General features: G+C 66.5%; 8 protein-coding genes across 8 annotated transcripts; 4 read left to right on the forward strand and 4 right to left on the reverse strand.

The window, feature by feature from the left end:
- Positions 1-154: 154 nt before the first annotated feature.
- On the reverse strand, positions 155-1,784 carry Q8F55_001870 (uncharacterized protein; the record flags this gene model as incomplete). The annotated part of the gene is made up of 4 exons (XM_069350485.1): positions 155-816; positions 852-1,294; positions 1,328-1,584; positions 1,617-1,784. The coding sequence occupies 4 exons, from the start codon at positions 1,782-1,784 to the stop codon at positions 155-157; spliced, it is 1,530 nt and encodes a 509-aa protein (XP_069210871.1).
- Positions 1,785-3,034: 1,250 nt separating this feature from the next.
- Positions 3,035-5,048, forward strand: BIO2 (biotin synthase; the record flags this gene model as incomplete). The annotated part of the gene is made up of 5 exons (XM_069350486.1): positions 3,035-3,250; positions 3,903-3,969; positions 4,007-4,243; positions 4,342-4,670; positions 4,743-5,048. The coding sequence occupies 5 exons, from the start codon at positions 3,035-3,037 to the stop codon at positions 5,046-5,048; spliced, it is 1,155 nt and encodes a 384-aa protein (XP_069210872.1).
- Positions 5,049-5,619: 571 nt separating this feature from the next.
- Positions 5,620-7,298, forward strand: Q8F55_001872 (uncharacterized protein; the record flags this gene model as incomplete). The annotated part of the gene is made up of 2 exons (XM_069350487.1): positions 5,620-6,975; positions 7,014-7,298. The coding sequence occupies 2 exons, from the start codon at positions 5,620-5,622 to the stop codon at positions 7,296-7,298; spliced, it is 1,641 nt and encodes a 546-aa protein (XP_069210873.1).
- Positions 7,299-8,600: 1,302 nt separating this feature from the next.
- On the forward strand, positions 8,601-9,110 carry Q8F55_001873 (uncharacterized protein; the record flags this gene model as incomplete). The annotated part of the gene is made up of 3 exons (XM_069350488.1): positions 8,601-8,886; positions 8,919-8,994; positions 9,026-9,110. 3 exons carry the CDS (start codon positions 8,601-8,603, stop codon positions 9,108-9,110), a joined length of 447 nt encoding a protein of 148 aa, XP_069210874.1.
- Positions 9,111-10,110: 1,000 nt separating this feature from the next.
- Positions 10,111-12,228, reverse strand: Q8F55_001874 (uncharacterized protein; the record flags this gene model as incomplete). Its single annotated transcript, XM_069350489.1, has 5 exons — positions 10,111-11,463; positions 11,501-11,794; positions 11,850-11,988; positions 12,036-12,157; positions 12,220-12,228. 5 exons carry the CDS (start codon positions 12,226-12,228, stop codon positions 10,111-10,113), a joined length of 1,917 nt encoding a protein of 638 aa, XP_069210875.1.
- Positions 12,229-13,466: 1,238 nt separating this feature from the next.
- On the forward strand, positions 13,467-15,686 carry Q8F55_001875 (uncharacterized protein; the record flags this gene model as incomplete). The annotated part of the gene is made up of 2 exons (XM_069350490.1): positions 13,467-13,594; positions 14,288-15,686. The coding sequence occupies 2 exons, from the start codon at positions 13,467-13,469 to the stop codon at positions 15,684-15,686; spliced, it is 1,527 nt and encodes a 508-aa protein (XP_069210876.1).
- A 244-nt stretch (positions 15,687-15,930) lies between these two features.
- Q8F55_001876 (uncharacterized protein) lies at positions 15,931-17,154 on the reverse strand (the record flags this gene model as incomplete). The annotated part of the gene is made up of 1 exon (XM_069350491.1): positions 15,931-17,154. The coding sequence occupies one exon, from the start codon at positions 17,152-17,154 to the stop codon at positions 15,931-15,933; it is 1,224 nt and encodes a 407-aa protein (XP_069210877.1).
- A 917-nt stretch (positions 17,155-18,071) lies between these two features.
- Q8F55_001877 (uncharacterized protein) lies at positions 18,072-19,691 on the reverse strand (the record flags this gene model as incomplete). The annotated part of the gene is made up of 3 exons (XM_069350492.1): positions 18,072-19,133; positions 19,176-19,371; positions 19,423-19,691. 3 exons carry the CDS (start codon positions 19,689-19,691, stop codon positions 18,072-18,074), a joined length of 1,527 nt encoding a protein of 508 aa, XP_069210878.1.
- Between the last annotated feature and the right edge of the window lie 583 nt (positions 19,692-20,274).

The raw sequence follows: 20,274 nt of genomic DNA on the forward strand, positions 1-20,274 counted from the left end.
ATTAAACGGACCAAGGGCATAGCGGGGGGGACTGAACAGGGCGACGAGCTCGAGCAAGTTGTTAAGTTGCAAGTTGTGGCAGCAGATGACCCCATGCATGATGCGCAACCGACCTCTACGACTGACAATGCTAGCGAGTACCCAATGCAAAGCCCTAGGCCGAATCCTTGGCCAGCGCACTTGCTACCTTGCTCCTGGCCCGCAGCCGTGCACCGTACACGATGAGCAGGATCGGCGCCGCCGCGAGCACCGTTCCAATCGAGGCGACTGTGGTCGACGCCTTGGGGTACCCCATGCGCTCGTACATGGTGCGCGCGAAGAGCGGGAAGAGGCCGGAGAAGATGTTGCGGACAAAGCTCTGCGCGGCCTGCGCCGAGCTCGAATACGTCTCGTACGCGTCGGCGAGGTAGGTGAACACGGCGCTGTACATTGCGTACACGCCCCACATGGAGAGGGCGAGGAACGTGGCCGGGATGGCCCAGTGGAACTGGGGCTGGCCAGTCCACGCGAAGATGAACATCCCGAGGGGGAAGATCAAGCCACCATAAGCTCCCCAGTAAAGCCGCGCCTCGGGTGGCGCGCGCCCGCCGTGCTTCCGCCGCGCACGCTGGTACAGCCACTCCTGGTGGAAGTTGGACGCGAAGCCCAGCACCCCGCCGACGAGGTTGATGAGCAGCGCCATGCCCTGCCACGCTGGGTCCCAGCCATACTGCCCGAACACGAGGAGCGTGGACGACGTGCCGAGCCAGATGGTCGCCCACGCGAACCCAATCCACAGCGAGACGGCGGCGACGATCGGCTCGGTGAAGAGGTACTCTGGGGAGTCAGGGCCGCTGACACGCAGCACTTACGGAGTGGGCGTGTGGCCGACTGGGAGACTAGGGACCACATGTTGCGTGGGCGGAGGTCAGGGGCCGCGAGGTGCTTTACGCCCGTCTGCTTTGTGAGGCGGCGCGCCCTGCGGGAGAGGAGCACGTCGCCGCGCGTCTCGCGCAGGACGAGCGCGTTGAGCACGCACGAGAGCGCGGCCCACAGCCCCTGGATACCGTAGCACCACTGGATGCCGGCGCGCATGCCGACCCAGCCGAAGATGGCGCCGCCCGCCTGCCCGGCGAACATGGCGAGCGAGAAGATGTTCATCGCCACGCCGCGGTGCTTGGCAGCGTACATGTCGGCCACGGTGCCCCCGACCATGCTGTTGCCGACTGAGCAGACCATGCCCTGGAAGAAGCGCGCCGCGAGGAGGCCTGGGAGCGAGTGGGACAGCGCTTGAGGGATGAAGAGGAGCGCCGAGCTGCGTGTGAGCGAGGTCGAGGGGGAGACGCACATGACACTCGTGACCTGGTATATTGCGTTGCGGCCAAACATCTCGCTCGTGGGCGCGAGGACCAGCGGCGTGAATGCTATCGCCAGGAGATACGTCGTAATGCTCAGCATGTAGCCCGTGTGCGAGGTGCGGAACCACTCCGGCCCCCAGTGGGCCATGATGCCGACGCTGGAGGCCATGACGGTGGACAGGAAGGAGATGAAGAGCGCGACGGCGAGCGTGGCTGCCTTGCGCGGGGACGACCAGTTGAACGGGTTCTGCCGTCAGCGACGACGACAGGGGGGCATACTTGGGGGTCACGGGGAGCCCAGTCGACGAGGACGACGTCCTCTGGCCCGTGCCCGAGGTCGACAGTCGTCCTGCGTGTGCCAGCGGCGTCGGCCTCGCCAACAGCCTTGGGCTCGTCGGCCGTGTCGGCTGGCGTCGCGACTTGGGTAGTTGCGCTCGAGGGAGGCATGGCGGTGTGGGCGCCTCGGAGCGGCCGCCAGCGCTCATATAGTCCGCGAGGTCAGAAGACGCGAGTCAGATGGCGAGTCAACGACGCAGCGCAGCCAACTCGCCCGCTGCAATAGTCGCAGTTAGTACGCCGCAGAAATGCATGTTGTCGTTCGTTGGTGGTCATGCGATGGGCCACAAGGCGATAACTCGGGCGAACGGGTCGCCCGCTGCCCCGGCGGACTCGGCATATCCGGAGACATCCTAGTGCGGCGGAGCGGACCCCGTTACGAGGCAGCGTCGGAGCGGCGTCTTGTGGAGCGCGCTGCGCAGTAGTTCTCCACGTGAGCAGGTGACTTCCCATGTCCCAAGCAGCTCGCGCAGCCACGCAGCTTGTTGATATGTAAGTAACGGCCATGAGGCTGGCGGTGACTCGGACCGACCCGATCGTGTTCCAATTCCTGCAGTTCGGCGCAGTTCCTTAACTTCAATCCTGCTCGCGTGCATCTCGCGCGTTCCTCGCGTGGGCCCGGACGAGGAGCTGCAGCTGTCGTCGGGTGAGGCCCGACAAAAGGCCAGGTAGCTACTCCCTCAGGCCGAGCGGAACAGCGTCGGCTCGCAGTCGCCATGGTAGCCAGTTAGCGAGCGACCCGCCAGCGGAACTCGGCCGGGGCGGACTGGGATCATTGCGGCGCGCTCGACGTCGGCCGGTGCCAGCCAGCAGCGCTTGCTAGCTAGCTGCTCTTTGTACTCTCTCTGTCTCCTGCCTGCCCGCCGGCGTTCGTGGTGTTGGCGCTTAGTGTTCGAGTCACCAGTTCACGGGTGCTTGATCTGACTGGCTGGGCCGAATTTTGTCGCTTACGGCTTGGCTGGAATGACGAGTGTTTGAATTACTCCCGTTCCTAATCGCCTGGAATGTAACAAACCCCACAGAGTTATCTCCCCCACTGAAGCTTGGCTCAGCCCAGCCAACCGCCAGCCAGCGACCCCCACCCCGTGACACTATCCCCCCCGGCCATTCGATTAGGCGGACGCGCACCCGACAAGTGACCAGCCAAATCGCATCCGTTTGTCCGCCCACGGCACGGCGAGCCGTCCACCCAGCCACGACCCTTCCCTTCCCCACCTCCGTACCCGGCAACGGATCTTGGAGTCAGCAGCCAGCAGCCAGAGCCAGCAGTAGCAGCGGCAGTGCAGCGGCCACTCTGACTCGTGATGCATCTCTCCCTCATTCTCTCCTGCACTCGCATTCACCTCTCTCACCCATACACAATGGCAGCAGCATCCCGCACCCTCGCCGCCCTCGCGCGCCGCCCCCAGGCGCTCGCTCCCGCCCTCCGCAACGCCCGCGGCCACGCCGTCGCCGTCGACCCCCACCCCGTCGCGCCCGCCCGCACCGCCTCGGAGGGCGCCGTCCGCAACGACTGGAACCGCGATGAGGTCCAGAAGATCTTTGACGCCCCGCTCATGGAGACCATCTACCGTGCTGTGAGTGAGCGAGCGTAGCGAGCAAGCGGTCAGGATTGGGGAGGCGGAGCAGTCGTGGTGGCAGACTTGTTCCGCGGGTGTTCCGCGGGGTCGGTGGGCAGGCGACGTCTTGCAGCGTAGCAGGGCGGGTGGGTGTGCGAGTCCATCTCCGAGTGCGGCGAGCAGAGGCCCGCGGGGGTGGGGACAGCCCATGTCCGCGGGCTGCTTGCTACAGCTGAGCCGAGTCTGGCGGCCCTCGCACCCGCCGAGTCACCTGTGCCGCGAAGAGCCGGTGCACCTACCTTCTTCACCCACCTTCCTCGCCTTCCTCGTCGACGACGTCGAAGCAGTCCGTGACTGGCGTGCCTCATCACGGACATGGCGGCAGGCGTGTCGCCCCAGCCCATCACACCCACACCACAAGCGTGCCTCCGCCATATCGGAGCCTGGCCGACGACTCGGCGAGCAGCGCCTTGGTGGTAGCCTGGTCGCCCCCTCGCCAGACGGGTGACTCAGCCCGCCTGGCAGGGTCGGCATGTGATCCCGGCGCCGCCGCCGGCCCCCGCGACCTCATCCCTGGCGCTCGCCGGTCTAATGCGCCTCCTCGCATTGGTTGCGATCGCTTGGACCGTGTCGCTTACACCCACCCACACGCGCTGACACCCGCCCGCAGGCCTCGGTCCACCGCCTGCACCATGACCCGTCGCGTATCCAGCTCTGCACGCTCATGAACATCAAGAGTAAGCGCCGGGCGCGGAACGTGGCTGACTTGCAAAGCCGGCGGATGTACCGAGGACTGCAAGTACTGCTCCCAGTCGTCGTCGTACAAGACCCCGACCAAGGCCTCGCGCCTCGTCGACATTGAGCCCGTGCTCCAGGCCGCGCGCGAGGCCAAGGCGAACGGCTCGACGCGTTTCTGCATGGGCGCCGCGTGGCGTGACCTTGCCGGCAGGAAGAGCGGCTTTGAGAAGATCCTGACCATGGTCAAGGAGGTCCGCGGCATGGGCATGGAAGGTGAGTGAACGCGGGCACCCGGGTGCGAGGGGCCATATCCCTGCACTGCGGCCGGGGTAGAAATCAGCCGCGTGTCAACGTCACGACTCACACCGCAGTCTGCACCACCCTCGGTATGCTCAGCCCCGACCAGGCCCGCCGCCTCAAGGAGGCTGGCCTGAGCGCCTACAACCACAACCTCGACACGTCGCGCGAGTTCTACCCTGAGGTCATCACGACCCGCACCTACGACGACCGTCTGAGCACCATCCAGGCCGTCCGCGACGCCGGTATCTCAGTCTGCTCTGGTGGTATCCTCGGTCTCGGCGAGAAGGACGAGGACCGTGTCGGCCTTATCTGGGAGGTCTCGCAGATGGACGAGCACCCCGAGTCGTTCCCTGTCAACACCCTTGTCCCTATCCCCGGTACCCCTCTTGAGGGCAACGACGTGAGTCGGGCGGGGCGTCGCTGCAAGCTTGCGCCAGCCTCCCACACCAGCCAGCTAAACTAACCTCCGCAGCCCGTTTCCCACCAGACTGTCCTCCGCACCATTGCCACCGCCCGTATTGTCCTCCCCAAGACCATCATCCGCCTTGCCGCCGGCCGTCACACGTTCAACGAGGCCGAGCAGGCTCTCGCGTTCATGGCCGGCGCCAACGCCATCTTCACGGGCGAGAACATGCTCACCACCCCCTGCTCTCCATGGGACGAGGACAAGGCCATGCTCGGCCGCTGGGGCCTGCGTGGCATGCGCTCGTTTGAGGACGGCGAGTCGACCGACGTGCCCTCGCCCCAGCCCGGCAAGCAGCCCGAGGCTACTGCCTAAGCGAGTGGTAGGGACGTCAGCAGGTCATAAAACAGCAGGTCATAAAATATCTAGAAGATAACAGGCATGTACAAGGGGTGCACCCCGGTGTTAGATTGCGAGTGGGGTGGGGGAGGGGTGGATCCGATCGGTTGCGCTTGGGCGGGGTGGGTGGGGGAGGGTGGGTGTGGGTGGGTGGACTAAAGGGCCGTATGGCATACATGTGAGGCGGTTACTCGCTGAGGCCGCTATGAGTGACCCGCCTGTGCACTATCATTGTATCTTCATCTCTGCTGCGATAAATGTCCTTGCCCCTCGAGTCGAAGTCCACTCGCGCCAACTGCCACTGTGCCACCTGCGGCGTTTGGATCAACGAGGCCACATTATTTGGTTCCGTTGTTGATTTCGGTGCCTGGGCGACGCGCCTGAGTTTGGAGGCGTCGTCGGAGCGGTGGTAAATGACAAGTGGTGGTGTGGTGGTGCGTGCGGGCGCGTCGACGCGCGGGAGGGGGGGCATAGCATCGACTGACCTCCCCAGCAAGCAGTAACGTCAATCACACTAACGCAGCACAACATCCACCACACCCCCGCCATGGCGTCCGACATGAGCTTCTTCACGCGCGCGCCGCTCGGCGACGCAAAGGTCAACGTGGTCAACAACGCGGCCAAGGCCAAGCGCGCGCCCTCCGGCGTGCTGGTCAGCGTGGCCAAGAAGCCGCGCGCCGAGCGCGCCCTCCTCACTCCCCAGCCGTCCTCTGGCGCGCCCGAGCCGAGCAGCGACGGCGCGGCCCCGCTCATCAAGTTCAAGATCCCGGCCCTGCCCGCGCGCCTGGCCCCCCCGACGCCGAGCACGTCCACCGTGGCCGCGAGCAGCTCGCCGCGGCGCGGCGCGGCCTCGAGCAGCCCGACGCGCAGACACGGGCGCCACTACGTCCTGCGCGTTGTGCGGGCCCACCACGCGCACACGGACGCGCAGCTCCAGCCCGGCACGACGCTCATCTTCGGGCGGCACCACGCGCGCGCGACGCCCCCGAGCATGCAGCTCTCGTCGATTCCGCAGGCGATGCGCGGCCACCTGAGCGAGGTGGAGAACGACGTGCGCGTCGTCGTGCTGGACCGCGCGGCGCGCCACGCGTCGCGCGTGCACGCTGCCGTCGAGCTCGCGGACGGCGGCAAGGTCGTCCGCCTGCTCGTGCTCGGGCAGAACGGCGTGCGCGTGCGTACCTCCCCGGTCGGGAAGCACCGCCGCCTCCTACCGGGCCAGGTGGCGACCTTCTCGCCTGGCGACAAGCTCGAGATTGACTTTTACGGCGCGAGCGTCGCCCTGCGCGTTGAGGACGACGAGCGCGAGCGCGAACGCCTGTTCACGCCGGAGCCGGAGGACCGCGCGGCGTCACCGCTCTCGTTACCCCCCTCGTCGCCGCCCCTCGCGCCGGTCGAGGACGAGAGCAGCGAGAGCGACGAGGACGAGGCCGAGGCCGAGGCGAGGCGCCAGCGCGCGGGCACGCCCCGCCCGCCGGCAGTGCTCTTCTCGCGCTCGTCGTCGCCGCTGTCTGAGCCAGACAACGCCGCGTTTGGCCTCCTCCCGCCGATCCGCGTCCCCCTCTCGGCTGTGCCCGCTGGGCTGCTCTCGCCCGCGCTCGCGACGGCCGGGTCGCGGCCCGGCTCGGCGGCGGCCTCGCCCCGCTCCCAGCCCCGCTCCAAGCCTGCCACGCCCCGCGGCTCGCCGTCCACGCCCTCGGCGGCGCAGATCGCAGTCAAGACCGAGCTCGTGGCCGCTACGCACCAGCCCCGGGCCGGCACACCAAAGTCGCGCCCGTCGACGCCGCCGCTCGAGCTCCCGCCGTTCCCCGAGGGCCTCGACCTCGCTGCGCTGCTCGCCTCGACCGTCGTCTTCTCCGGCTCGTCCAAGCTCTCCCTTCCCGACCTCGTCAAGTCGCTCCTCGAGGTAAGTTGCGTGGCTGCCTCGCCCTGCTGACCCCCCAGTCTCAGCCATCACTGCGCGAACACGGCTCCGAGGCCGTCTGGTCGGCGTGGGCCGACAAGGAGCTCGAGTCCAACGCCATGTTCGGCAAGGTCTCGCGCAACGGCAAGGACTCGAGCGGCCGCCCGCTCCTCCCGCACTACTTTTACAACCCGGCCAACGACCCGGACGGCTCGCGCGCGCAGCAGCTCGGCGGCCTCGTCCGTCCCCTGCGTGCGGCGCAGCGCGCGGGCGGCAAGGCCATCGACTGGCGTCCCGTCGGCTCTGGCCGCAGGCGCTACTACTAGCGAGTTGTCGCAGGCGCTACCACTAGCGAGTTGTCGCAGTTGGCGCATGCGCCGTCTTCATAATGGAGAGTGTACTACAACGTGTAAAGCTCGGCAGCGGGATACAGCACGGCGCGCCGCCCCGCCGCCGCCCGCCGCCCGCCGCCCGGCATAATGCTTCGCCGTGCCGCCATGCCGGCTGATACTACTTTGATACCAGATGTCATGCTTGTTGCTTCGCCGGTGCCGCGCCGCGCCGAGGAATCGGCCCGCCGATATACCGGGGGTGGAGGTGGACGGCACAGCGGCGGACCGAGGGGGCGGCGCGGTCGAGCTCGGAATGCGCGTTTCCGCAACATTGTCCAGATACCGAGGCCAGGGGCAGCGCGGCCAAGGGACGCGTCTGAGGGTGTCGAGGGTGGTGTCGAGGGTAGCGAGGGGCGGTGTGAGGGTCGCCAGGGCGGGTCTCAGGATGGCGAGGAAGCCGTCCTGAGCAGCGAGCTGCGGGGGTGTGGGGTGCGCTGTGGGGGGTCGTCGCGCAGAGTCGTCGCGGGTAGGTGGGTAGCCGGCGAGCACGAGCTGGGAGGGCGAGGCGGTGGAAGGTGCCCGAGATAAGGCGGGCGTGGGGTGGATGAGTGTCTGCGGCGCGGGGTGAGGTGGGTGGTTGGGTCTGGCCGACCACCCCGAGCGGTGGAGCTGGGCGGGCGTCACACCGCACCGCGCCGCCGCACCCCGCCCGTCCACCTCGTCTGGGGGGTGACGCCGGTGCCTCGGGGGAACGGCCGGCCATGAAGCCTGGGACGGGGCGGCGAGTGTGCTCGCGCCGCTGTCGGCGAGCGACGCTTGACCAGGACGAGGACGAGGTCGAGCGGCTGTTCGGCCCTCGGCGTCTTCTCCTCCTGCAAGATCCTCAAACGTATGCTATGCTCTCGTCCCGGATGCTGAGGGATACGCTTTAGCCAGGGAAACCGCCGGCGGTGACGGCCTCGACGCGACCGCGCCGCTCTGCCACAAGACGCGACGCGTCGGTCTGTGCGTCGCTGCTGGGCGGCCGTGGTGCACCATGCACGGTGCCACAGTCGCTTGTCGCTCGCCAGCCTCAGCGCGGTCTATCATCCACTCGCATGCGCGACCCCGCGCCTGCCACTGAGCGAGCCGCCCCCTTCCTCGTCGGAAGAGCCACGCGCGTGCGGGGCCCAGCGGCACATGACATGACGTCGGACTCGGCCCGTCTATCCCCACCCACCGAGCGTATAAATGGCTCGCCGCGATCTCAACTCACTTCACACTCCATCCCATCTCCCCCCTCCCCCTCCCCACACAATGCCGTCCGAACCACAGCCAAAGGGCACGTACACGCTCGACCTCAAGCACCCGGCCCTGCACCTCAGCGTGCTCCCCGACGCGCTGTACGTGCACCGCTACCCGCGGGGCACGCCCGTGCCCTCCGCCTTCCTCGAGAGCACGGGCGCGTTCGTCAGCGTCACAGCCACCAAGGACGAGGTGTCGGTCGTCGCGGACCAGGCGGCGACCACCGCCGCGCTCGGCAAGGCCGAGCAGAGCGGCGGGCCGTGGGCCGCGCTCCGCATCGCTGGGCCCTTGGAGCACCGTGAGTTATCTCAAACGCGGCGCTGACGCCAGACATGGTCGGCGTGCTCTCGCAGCTCTCGGCCGTGCTCAAGGACGCCAAGATCTCCATCTTTGCCATCTCGACTTGGTGCGTTTGGGTTTGGCGCCGCTGACGGCAGGGATACCGACTACGTGCTGGTGACGCGCGACAAGCTGGCCGGGGCCAAGGCGGAGCTGCTTGAGGCGGGCTGGGTGTTCGACTAGGCGCGGTCCTGGGCTGCGGGGTGCGCGACGGTCGGCGCGGCGGCGTAGCGTCGCTCTAGCCTGGCTTGGACGTGGACGGCCTCGTCGCGACCATCGCTGGTGCTGGGGCTGGCTACCTCGCGGTCGTCTTCCCCACCACCCCTTCCCAACCCCCACCCCTCCCAACTCCAACCTCCAACCCCGACTCACGAAAATTCTCCCCCCCCCCCCCGCTCCTCCCCCCCCCCTCGCTAGCAAACTCGCAAACTCGCAAAAGTCACTCGCGCACATGTTATTGGATCGAACGAGGTTGCAGGATGAACTATTTTGGAGTATTTTGGGACCCAGTCGCTTGGGTGGTGGCGGCGGGCGCGGTTCTGGCAGAACTGCCATGCTGCCGCGCTGCGATAGCTGCCATGCCACGCGCATGGCATGGCGCATGGCATGGCGCATGGCTGAACAGGCAGGGGGCTACACGTGTCGCCCTCGTGTCGGCGAGCTGCAGAGCGTGCGCGATAGGCGCATGCGCGCGCTCGCGCTGCAAGTGTGCAAGTGGGAGTAGAAGTGGAAGTGTGCGCCGGCAGCCGAGGGCGGCCGCATGGCCACCCGGCCACGACCACCTGCACCCGGCCCCACCCTCCCCACAAACCCCACTATCATGATCGCCGCCTGGACTTTGGTTTATGCGTGCGGCGTGCAGCGTGCGAGTGTCGCCTCCCTCCCGCCGTCTTCCGCCCCACTCCCCCCACCCCACCCGCCTCCGTCGCCAAGATTCCGAGAGCGTCGTTTCACGCCCGGGCCAGACGTAGCCGGAGCTCGAGGCGAGGCTTGCGTCGCGATCCGATGCCTTGCTCATCTTGGACCTGAGTGCGTTCCGATGCTCAGGGCTGCAACGCTTCACTATCTCCCATGCCTACGGCAAATGAATGCATGTGCGTGCGTCCCCCGCGCCCCGCGTGCCCCAACCCCCCCCCCCCCCCCCCCACCTCGTGCCGCTCGTGCCGAGGCGGCAAACGCGCAGCTACTCCGCGCCCTCGCCCTTCTTGATCTTGTTCATGACCATCACATAGTCGCGGTTCGCCTTCTGCTTGTCGTTGACGTCCTTTTTGAGAGCCTCAGGGTCGGTGCCGTCCTGCGCCGACAGGCCCTGCTGGGCACGCCAGCGCGCCTTCTTGAGCCTGCGCGCGTCGTCCTTGGCCCCAGCCTCGTCGGCGTCGAGGAAGCCACGAAGATCAGCAATGGCACTCGACGCCAGAGGCTGCAACCGTGTCACGGGCCCGTCGTCCTCGTCCGACTCGGGCGTAGGCGAGCGCGAGAACGGCAGGTGCTGCTGCAGCAGTGGCGTCGGCGAACGCGAGCGTGCGCGAGCGCGAGCAGGTGCCCGCGAGATCCGGGGCGGAGAGGGGGAGTAACCACCACGCCGCCGCTCAGACCCACGGGGGGAGCGTGAGCGTGAGCGTTCCGAGTGGCGGCCACTTGCACCGGCGCCTGCCCTGACCGAGGATTGCGCAGAGTACCTGTCACTTCGATCACGATGCCTGTCGTATCGCGGCGAGCCCGAGTCCTCCCGACGGCCTCTGTAGTCACCGTAACGGTCACCGTGACGCGTGTCGACGTGCCTGTCGCGCTCGCTTGGTCGGCTATGCCTATCTTTGCGATAATCTGAGTCATGCTGGCCACGGTTGCGGTTGTCGTAGTCGCCATGTCGTGAGTAGCGACCCAGCGAGCGCGAGCGCGAGCGCGAGCGGTAATCACGAGAGTCACGGCGGCGGTCAAGGTCACGAGAGCGCGAGCGCGAACGGTCGCGATAGTCCCTGCGGTCGTCGCGATAGTCCCTGCGGTCGTCGCGATCGTCTCGGCGGTCGTAGTCGCGGGAACGAGAGCGATCGCGATAGTCTCGGTCGCGCGAACGGGACCGGCCACGGTCGTCAGAGCGCCTGTGGTCACGGCGATCTGGTGACCACGACCGTGATCGGTCTCGACCAGGTGAGTCGCGGCGTGGCGAGCGAGAGAGTGATCTTGACTGACGGCCAGTGTCGTGCTCGCCGCGTCCATCGACGCTCATCGCCTCATCCTCGCTTTCGTCGTCGTCGTCGTCGCCACCGCGCGCCGCACCCAGGTCGTATGCTCCCACGTCGCCGAAGATGTCCTCGTCGTCGTCGAACTCGGGAGCTGGTGGCGGCGCGGGCGCTGGCGCCTTTGCTTTCGGGACTGGCACGGGCGAGGGCGAGCGACGCGCGGCCGCAGCGGTCGGTGCTGCCTCTGCCGCCGGCTCTGCGGCAGCGGCGGCGGCGGCGGCCTTCTTCTTCTTCTTTTTCTTCTTCTCGATCTTGGCGGCGGCAGCCTCAGCGTTCTTCTGGCCGATCGACTTGAACTGACACGGTCAGCACTGACAACACACCAGTGCTTACCTTGTTTGAGAGCTTCTGCTCAGGCTCAGGCTCCTTGCCCTTGCCTCCTGGCACCTGCTGACCCCCGATGGTGTGTGCCAGCTCATCCAGTTCATCGTCCATCTCGGTCGCCTTCTCGCGCTCCAGCTCGGCCTTCCTCTGAGCCAGCAGCGCAAAGTCGAGCCCCTTGACCAAAACCGAGTGCTCGGCATCGCCACCGAGGTATGCCCGAGTCTTCTCGACCTGTGCCAGCTTGTCGGCATCGTCGCCAGCCTCGGCTTTCCTTCGCTCAAACTCGGCGTGCAGCTCCTCTACCTGGGCAGCGTTAGCCGAGAGCGCCCCACACCTCCGCTTGCCAATGCCAGCTCACATGCTTGTACTCGGAATCCCCTCCTTGGCGGCGGAGCGCCGCTCGGTCTTTATACCTGTCATCGGCTACTTTTTTGTGATGTGAACGTGGGGCAAACATTGGTTGGGAGTCTGTGGACTCTGCGGGCTTGGACTCGTAGCTGCAGCGGCTGTTAGCAATCGTCGTCGTGTCCGGGCCTACACTCACCCTTCCTTGGGCTTGAGACCCCATCCTCGCTTGGGTGCTGGTCCGCCGAGGACACGGCGTCGCGAGGAAGACGATGACGACGACGAGCCGCCGCCTTTGGAGAGGAGCGAGCGGAAGGCGTCCTGTGATGAGTCAGACGGAGCTCGGGGGAAGGCGGCTCTGCGGCACTGCGGTGGCCACTTACCTGGTCCATCTTGTCCGTGGTCGTTTGCGGTGGAGGTTTCGACTTGGACTTTTTCCCCGCCCACTGTGAGCAAGGTGGTGCACGTCACAACAACACTGTGCTCACGCAGCGCGCAGCGGCAAATGGAAGTGGACGCATCACGTGACAAGTTGGCCGAGATGATGCCGCAGTGGACGCATAATTTATTTCTTCCCCTCTTCTTGTTTTCGGGTGGGGAGGGTTAGGGGGCGACTGTGCGGGTCTGATCGCAGAAATGCAGACGTGGCCATCGGGTGCATTGACCGGTTAGTGGGCTTTACCGGGTGCGCAACGGCCTCCACCCCACCCACCCGGGTCCCCACGGCACAAGGAATCAACCCGGAACACGGCAGCGCCAGGGGAAGACAGCGTAGGGCGCAGGGCGGCAGCGGAAAGAGCCCACGCACAGCCAGGATCCAGAGTGACGCCCAAAACGCACAGACCCTCGTGCGGCGTCAGGCTTCGTGTCTCGTCTCGGTCCTCGGTCTCGCCTCTGACGCATGTCGCCTGTAGCCTCGTAGCCTCGTCGTCGTTCTCACACCCACTATGTACGCCGCCCGCTCGCCCGCCTCGCCTTCCCTGAACCTGACACACAATCGCCCCCCCACCGACGCCCACCCGATACCGTGTGTCGATTTCTCTTGGCCTCGACTGCCAATCGTCGCGCTCGAGGCTGGTCGCGCTGGCCGGCGCTGGCCATTTGCCGCATTGCCGGAGGGTACCGACCCGCTGAAGCCCCGCGTCGTATCGCCTCTTTCCCCAGAAGATCGGTCCGTGGTTGGCTCGGCAACCGGCTAGGTCTATGCGTATTGCGCATTGTGCGTTTTGCGGGGCGGGCGGGGGCGGGCGAGGCGGCGGGGCGGGCGAGGGCGGGGCGGGCAGACCGAGGCACCTGACTCGTTGGTCCATCGTCTGAGCAAGCAAGGCCGCAGGCGGTCTCTCGGGTGCTCGCTCACACCTCGCAAAAGTGAATAACCGTGCAGTCGTCTCGTCTCTCGGTTGGCCTCGCCAGCCAGTCAGCCCAGCCCAGCGCAGCCAGCCCAGCGCGCAGCCCTTCCTTCCTTCCCCCCCGATAGAACCCTGAAGCCCCATTTCCATCGCCCCGGCGCAGCCTTCCCTCCGCAACGACCACTTGGTGCACGACACATCAGCTATAAGAAGACCGACATACCGGCCGTTCTTCTCTTCTCTTCCTCAGACAACCCAAAACACTTTCCACTACTACTACAATGGCCGCTCCCACTTTCAAGCACACCTTCAACCACGCCGGCTACAAGGGCGAGGTCGAGGTCCCCCTTGGTCTCTGGATCGACGGCAAGTACACCACCTCGGTCGACAAGAACGCCAAGACGATCCCGTGAGTCTTCGTTGCTTCTGTCTCTACCACCATCGCCACCTTCCTCCCACCACCGTCTTGCTTGCTCTGTGCTATCTCGGCGCACCGCTTGCATCGCACCACCATTCCATCACGATCTGTCATCATTCCCCACTTCGCACCCCCTTGCCATCACTCGTCATCTATGGTGGTGGCGAGTTTGGCGATTGTGATAGGGCAGTCGCGCAGTCGCCCAAAGGGTGAATGCACGCGGGGCAAAGTGGGTGCGAGTGGGACGCATGTGCGCGTGCGTGCACTGCGTCACCAAGCACCAGTGCTCGTGACTGTGCGGTGTCTGGCGTGGTCGTCTCTTTGGGGCACCATTCGGCCTCGGAACAAGCAATTGTTCCGACGACGAGCGAGATATCGGGTGCACGGTGCGGTACTGGTGCGGCAGTGGCACAAATTATATTTGGCCCCCGCAGTTTTAGCCGGCAGCTGCCGCGTTGCCGCATCGGAACCCAAGCGCTTTGCTTGCCTTTCCCGCCACGGCCTTAAACCGCACCGTTCCCACTCGAGCCCTGATCACGTCACGGCGTTAGATGGCGCTTGGCTCGCCTATCCCCACATCGCCTACATGGCTACTCTTACATCGCCTATTCCACACCCCACCTCCACTCCCATGCTCGCTTGCCTCGACACGCATATCGGTTACAGCAACTAACCTTCACTCAGTGTCGTCAACCCCACCACTGGCGAGAAGCTCCTCGACCTCCCCGAGGGTACCGCCGCCGATGTCGACATTGCCCTTGACGCCGCCCGCAAGGCGTTCGACACCAAGTGGGGCCTCAACGTCCCCGGCTTCGAGCGTGGCAAGCTCCTCCTCAAGCTCGCCGACCTGATCGACCGTGACATCCCCATCCTTGCTTCGCTCGAGGCCCTCGACAACGGCAAGACCTACGCCGCCGCTTCGCTCTTCGACGCTCCCGAGGCTGCCGGCTGCTTCCGCTACTACGCCGGATGGGCCGACAAGATCCACGGCAAGGTCATCGAGACCTCGGACGGCAAGCTCATCTACACCCGCCACGAGCCCGTCGGTGTCGCCGGCCAGATCATCCCCTGGAACTTCCCCCTCCTCATGTTCGCCTGGAAGCTCGCCCCGGCCCTCGCCGTCGGCTGCACCATTGTCATCAAGCCCTCGGAGCTTACGCCCCTGACCGCCCTCTACATGTCCAAGCTCATCAAGGAGGCCGGCATCCCCGACGGTGTCGTCAACATTGTCAACGGCTACGGACAGACTGTCGGCAACGCCCTCGCCTCGTCCAACAAGGTTGACAAGGTCGCCTTCACTGGCTCGACCGCCGTCGGCCGCAAGGTCCTCGAGGAGGCTGCCAAGTCCAACCTCAAGAAGGTTACCCTCGAGCTCGGTGGCAAGGGTGCCAACATCATCTTCGACGACGCCAACCTCGGCGACGCCGTCAAGTACGCCGCCCAGGGTATCTTCTTCAACCACGGCCAGACCTGCTGCGCCGGCTCGCGTCTGTACGTCCAGCGCGGCATCTACGACGCCTTCATGGAGCGCTTTGTCAAGGTCGCCCAGAAGATCAAGGTCGGTGACCCCTTCGGTGAGGACACCTTCCAGGGCCCCCAGGTCTCGCAGACCCAGTACGACCGCATCATGAACTACATCGAGTGCGGCAAGTCGGAGGGTGCCCAGGTCATCACCGGCGGTGCTCGCTCGGGCAAGAACGGCTTCTTCATCGAGCCCACCGTCTTCTCGGGTGGCAAGAAGGGCATGAAGATTGTCGAGGAGGAGATCTTCGGCCCCGTCATTGTCGCCGCCGTCTTCGACACTGAGGACGAGGTCATCAAGCTCGCCAACGACAACGTTTACGGTCTCTCGGCTGGTGTCTTCACCCAGAACATCACCAAGGCCCACCGTGTCGCCAACAAGCTCCACGCTGGTACCGTCTGGGTCAACTGCTTCAACGAGCTCCACTCGCAGGTTCCGTTCGGCGGCTACAAGTCGTCTGGTATCGGCCGTGAGCTCGGCGAGTACGCCCTTGAGAACTACACCGAGATCAAGGCCGTCCACGTCCGTCTCACCCCCTACGTCGGCTTCGTCACCGAGTAAGCAGCGCCAGTCTAGTGCAGCCGTGCGCTTGTGTGTAGTATTCAGGCAGTTCTGGTTTGTCTCAGCAGTAAAAGGGAGTAGTAGTAGTAGTAGTATGCAGCAGCAGTTTTGGACACGGCGAGCGCTGCCGCAGGCAGTGCGAGCAATGCGGATGCGGATGCGGCAATGGAGCCGGCAGTTGGGGCACAACCTGGTTTCATTCAAACGGCAAGACTTGATCATACTACAGGCCGACAAGCGCCGACTACAGGCCCGCCACGCGCACCATGGCGAACGGCAGGGCGGCGACCAGCGCGGCGAGGACGAGCGACGCTGCAAAGGGGTTAGGCGCGGAGGGGGCGGCGGCGGCAGCAGCGGCCGCGGGGGTCGACGTACCGGGAGATGGGAGCGCGGACGGCGAGGCGGCGGCACTGGCTCCAGAGCTCGCGCCAGCCCCAGCAGTGGCACCCGCTGCGCCGCTACTCGCCCCCTGCGCAGCATGCGTCGCAGCGACCTGCACGCGGCTGCTCTTCCCCGTGTCGATGCCGAGCGTGATCCACGCCAGCACGCCGTCGGCGACGCTGTCCCCCAGCAGCGCGTACTCTACGACCGGGTCGGCGCCCTCCGCGCCCTGGGCGAGCAGCCGGTCCTCGGCGTTGGTGGTCAGCTGGGCCGTGTTGGCGGCATACGGCGCGAGCGCGTACACGGCGTCGAGGAGCGCCTGGTCAAAGTAGATCTGGCCGGTGTGCGCGGCCACATCGCCGCCGCTGATGCTCCCGTTCGCGGCCGCCCAGGCGCCGGCAGCGTGCGCGAGCACGTGGATGTGCGGCGCGCGGCCCGCGTAGTGGCCCGGCACGATGGTGGCCATGCGCGCGACCCCCGAGCTGTCGGTCGGCTGGATGCCGCGCAGGAACGTCGCGTCTGCGTTTCGGCTGTCCCCGCTGTCGCCGTTGCCGCGCGCCACGACGCCAGAGTACACGCCCGTCGCGTTACAGTGCCACAGGTCGAGGGCGACGCCGGCGGCCGGGCTGCAGGTGGCAGTGTCGATCACCTGGATGTCGAGGAGGAGCGGGACGCCGGCCTGGGATTCGGTCATGTTGGCGCGGAGCAGCTCGCCGGTCACGTCTGAGGTCAGCGGGGGGCAGGGGAGAGGCGTACAGTAAGGGCCGACGGTGACGTCTGGCGCGAGGACGCAGGCGTGCTCGGCGCCGAAGAGGGTGCTGGCGTTCGTCGCGGCGCTGACGGTGAGGTTGGAGCGGTGGTCCGTGCCCAGCACCGAGGCGGCGTCGCGCCGCGTGCGCGCGTGCGCGAGGAGCGCCGCGCGGCGCGCGAGGCTGCGCGCGTGCAGCTGCTCGGCGCAGTGGGAGAGGGAGCGGTGGCTGAGCGTCCCGAGCGCCGCGGCGTGGGCTGCTGCGGCCGCGGCGTGGTCTTCGCCGGGGTGGGCGAGGGCCAGGCTGGCGAGAGTGAGGGCGAGGAGGGCGAGCTGCATGTTGGGTTGGGGCGACTTGGCTGCCTCGACGCCTCGACGCGTTATATAGCCTCGGAGAGATCGCAGCCCGATCGCAAGCACGGCCTTGGCACTGCGCAGCGTCGGGCTAATCACTCGGTGTCTTGCGCTGGGTGGTTGGCTGGCGCTGGGAAGTGCCAAGTGGTGGTGGTGAGACACGGCACGCACGGCCAAACGAATGCGACCTGGTTGGCCCGCAGGCAGGCGATCTCGCAGCGCAACGATACCTCGCGGGGCTGATCGCAGCTGCCTCCCGGCCCTCGTCCTGCGGAGCGGCACAAACGAGACACCGAGGATAGACCAGCCGCACCACCGACTTGGCTTGGCAGTCTGCGCAAATCGCAACTCGAGATCTACATTACGCGCGCTGCGCAGGCACGGAGGCAGCGATTATCCACGCTTTTCCCGAGCGTGAGTCTGCGTGCTGCTCGTTTAACACTCGCTACGCTCTCCACTACGCACGCGCCCGCTTCGCTCACTGCATGACGATGCGCTCCGCTGACGATGCGTCTGGCGCAGCGCGTGGCTGCGGCCGGCTGTGACTCGCCTCGATACGCACCTTGCCTGAGCACATCGCGAGTGCCACAAGCGACCAGGGGTTTCTCCTGCGTCGTGTTCAGCTTCATCGCAGACCCGTCACCGCCACGACCCCCTGCGCCACGCCCCACCCCACCCACCCACCCACAATGACACACTATGCATTGTACGCCTGTGGCTAGATCTTCTTTACACTCTACGTTGGCCCGGCTCTGCGGCTCGGGCGGTGGCCAAACGCCTCGCTATGCGCTCTTTTCGTTTCGTCTTCACAGGCCGGTGCAGGCAGCGGACGCGAGCAGGACCCGCCCACTCGCTCCGCCCCTCGCTCCGATGTTACAGTTTGCTTGGGGTCGGCGTCGCCCCTACACACCCGCAGGCGCCGGACTCAGGCCCCAGCGGCCGCGACCGTGGCCGTGGCTGTCATCCGTCGCGTCAGTCGCACTGCCACGACCCTCGGCCCCCGGCCCCGCCCGCGCCTCGAGCACCGACGTACGCTCCTCGAGCGCCCGCGTCCTCGCCTCGATCGCCTTGATGCTCTCGGCCGTCGCGCGCTTCTCGTTGGCCTTTTGGCGAGCCCGCACCTCGCGGCTGCGCGACCACTCGGTCACATCCTTGATCCAGCGCGCCTGCGCTTCCGGGTCGAGCTCGCCCGCCGCGGCCATCTTGGCCATGAGCTTCTGGCGGTCGTCCTCTGAGCTGAGCGACTCGATCTTGAGCACGACACCGAGCAGCTCGAGATACCTGCCACTCGGGGCCGCCGACGCGAGCTTTGGCGTCGCGGCCGTGGGCGACGTCGGCGACGTCGGTGCCGTTGCCGTCGTGGGTGACAGCTTTTTGACGGCCGTCGTCAGTGCGACCATGGGCTCGTGCGCACCGCCGTCAGTGCGCGGGCTCGCCAGCTCGGTGCACGGCGTCGCCCACCCGCTGTGGTCGGCCAGGTCGCGGTCGCCCGAGTCGTCGAGCATGGGGGGGCTGTCGGCGGGCGACGACAGGTCGTGCTCGCGCCAGGCGCGCGGCGTGTCGGGGTACATTGTGCCGGGGAACTGGCGCGGCGTGAGGGACAGGGCGCGGGGGCGAGGACGGATCGGCCCAATGTTGCTGCTGCTCGTGCCCGGCTCGACGCTCGCCCCAAAGGATCGCCACTGGGACGCGGGAGCAATGGGGATGGGCATGTGTGGGGCCGTGTGGTCGATCGGCGTGTGCGACGGCTGGTACTGCATTGGCGAGGGCATGGCGTCGTCGACCGTCGTGGGGCGGTTGGGCGAGTTGCCAAAGCTGCACTTGTTCTTGCCGCACGGGCGGCACACGCGACGCGGCGAGTCGGGGTTGCGCTCGACAAAGCAGCGCCAGTACTGCGACGAGCAGCGGCGACACCGCTCCTCGGGGACGACTTCGACAAGACTTGGGTCACGCTCGTACTCGGCCTGTGTGCGCCGTCAGCACCCACTTGCACCGCCGCAACCCACCTCCTTGAGGAGCTTGCCGGCGTCACGCTTCGAGTAGGCCTTGTGACGGCGAAGCTGGTCTGCGTCCGTCTTGTCGTTCGTGATAAAGGGCCGCTTGACGAGCTCGTTCAAGTCCCGGATGGGACTCAGGGGCGGCGACTGGTACTCTTGGAGCTCGGGTTCCAGCTTTGGCGGGATGCAGTCGAGCGACGACGGCCTTAAGGACAAAGGGTCAGCACCACTGTCAAAGGACGCGGACGTGTCTTACGGAGGGTAAGGGTACGACGACGCCGGGGGAGCCATGGGCCAACTGGGGCTACGGTGCGGGACTTGAAGGGCAAACGATAGCGGGGGGAGGGAGCGGAAACCGCCAGCCGACAGGGTGCGCTCTCTGTCGCGGTGCTCTTGGTGATGGGAGTGGTGGTGGTGGTGGTTGTGCTGGCTGCTGTGCTGGTGGTAGCCGCCGTCGACATTGTTATACGAGGCACCAGTACCGTCGTGATGGTTGGCGTGGTTGGCGTGGCGTTCGTAAGGCATGGGGGGCAAGGACATGCACTGGAGGAGGGGGTGTAGGGGGAGAGGAGGAGTGGTGGTGTGTGGATGAGGAGAGGGGGAGAAAGTCAAACGACGAAAGCAGGCCGCCGAGGCTGCCTCCTTTGTACACGGCCTGCAAAGTCGAGGCAGGTTTGGGTAAGCTGGCGTGTCTGTTAGTGGGACGAGTAAGTGTCAGTACGGCTGCAGGATTCAGGCAGATCGGGGTTGTGGACGGCGAGTTCGGTAGGCGCGGCACGCGGCGAGAGAGTGAGCAACAAGGGCGCAAGACGCGCGCGAGCGAGCGCGAGGGAACCAACAAACGCGCGCTGCAGCTGGCTGGCTGGCTGGCTGGCGTGGTGGAGGCGGCATTCGTACCTTGTCGTCACTAATGGGGGTCGAGAACCACCGACGAGCCGTGCATCAGGGCGAGCAGTCAGTGGGGCAGCAGGGCAGCAGCAGCACACCCACACACACATTAGGCCGCGGGGGTCCAAGCATGGACACGAGGCTGGCGTCAATGGCGTCGCTTGGCGTCGTCCTCGTGCCGCATCTTGCAGCTCGCGGCGCGTGCGGTGCGGCGGGCGGC

Source organism: Vanrija albida (genome assembly GCF_041260175.1).
Source record: "Vanrija albida strain AlHP1 chromosome Unknown contig_2, whole genome shotgun sequence".
NCBI lineage: Eukaryota > Fungi > Basidiomycota > Tremellomycetes > Trichosporonales > Trichosporonaceae > Vanrija > Vanrija albida.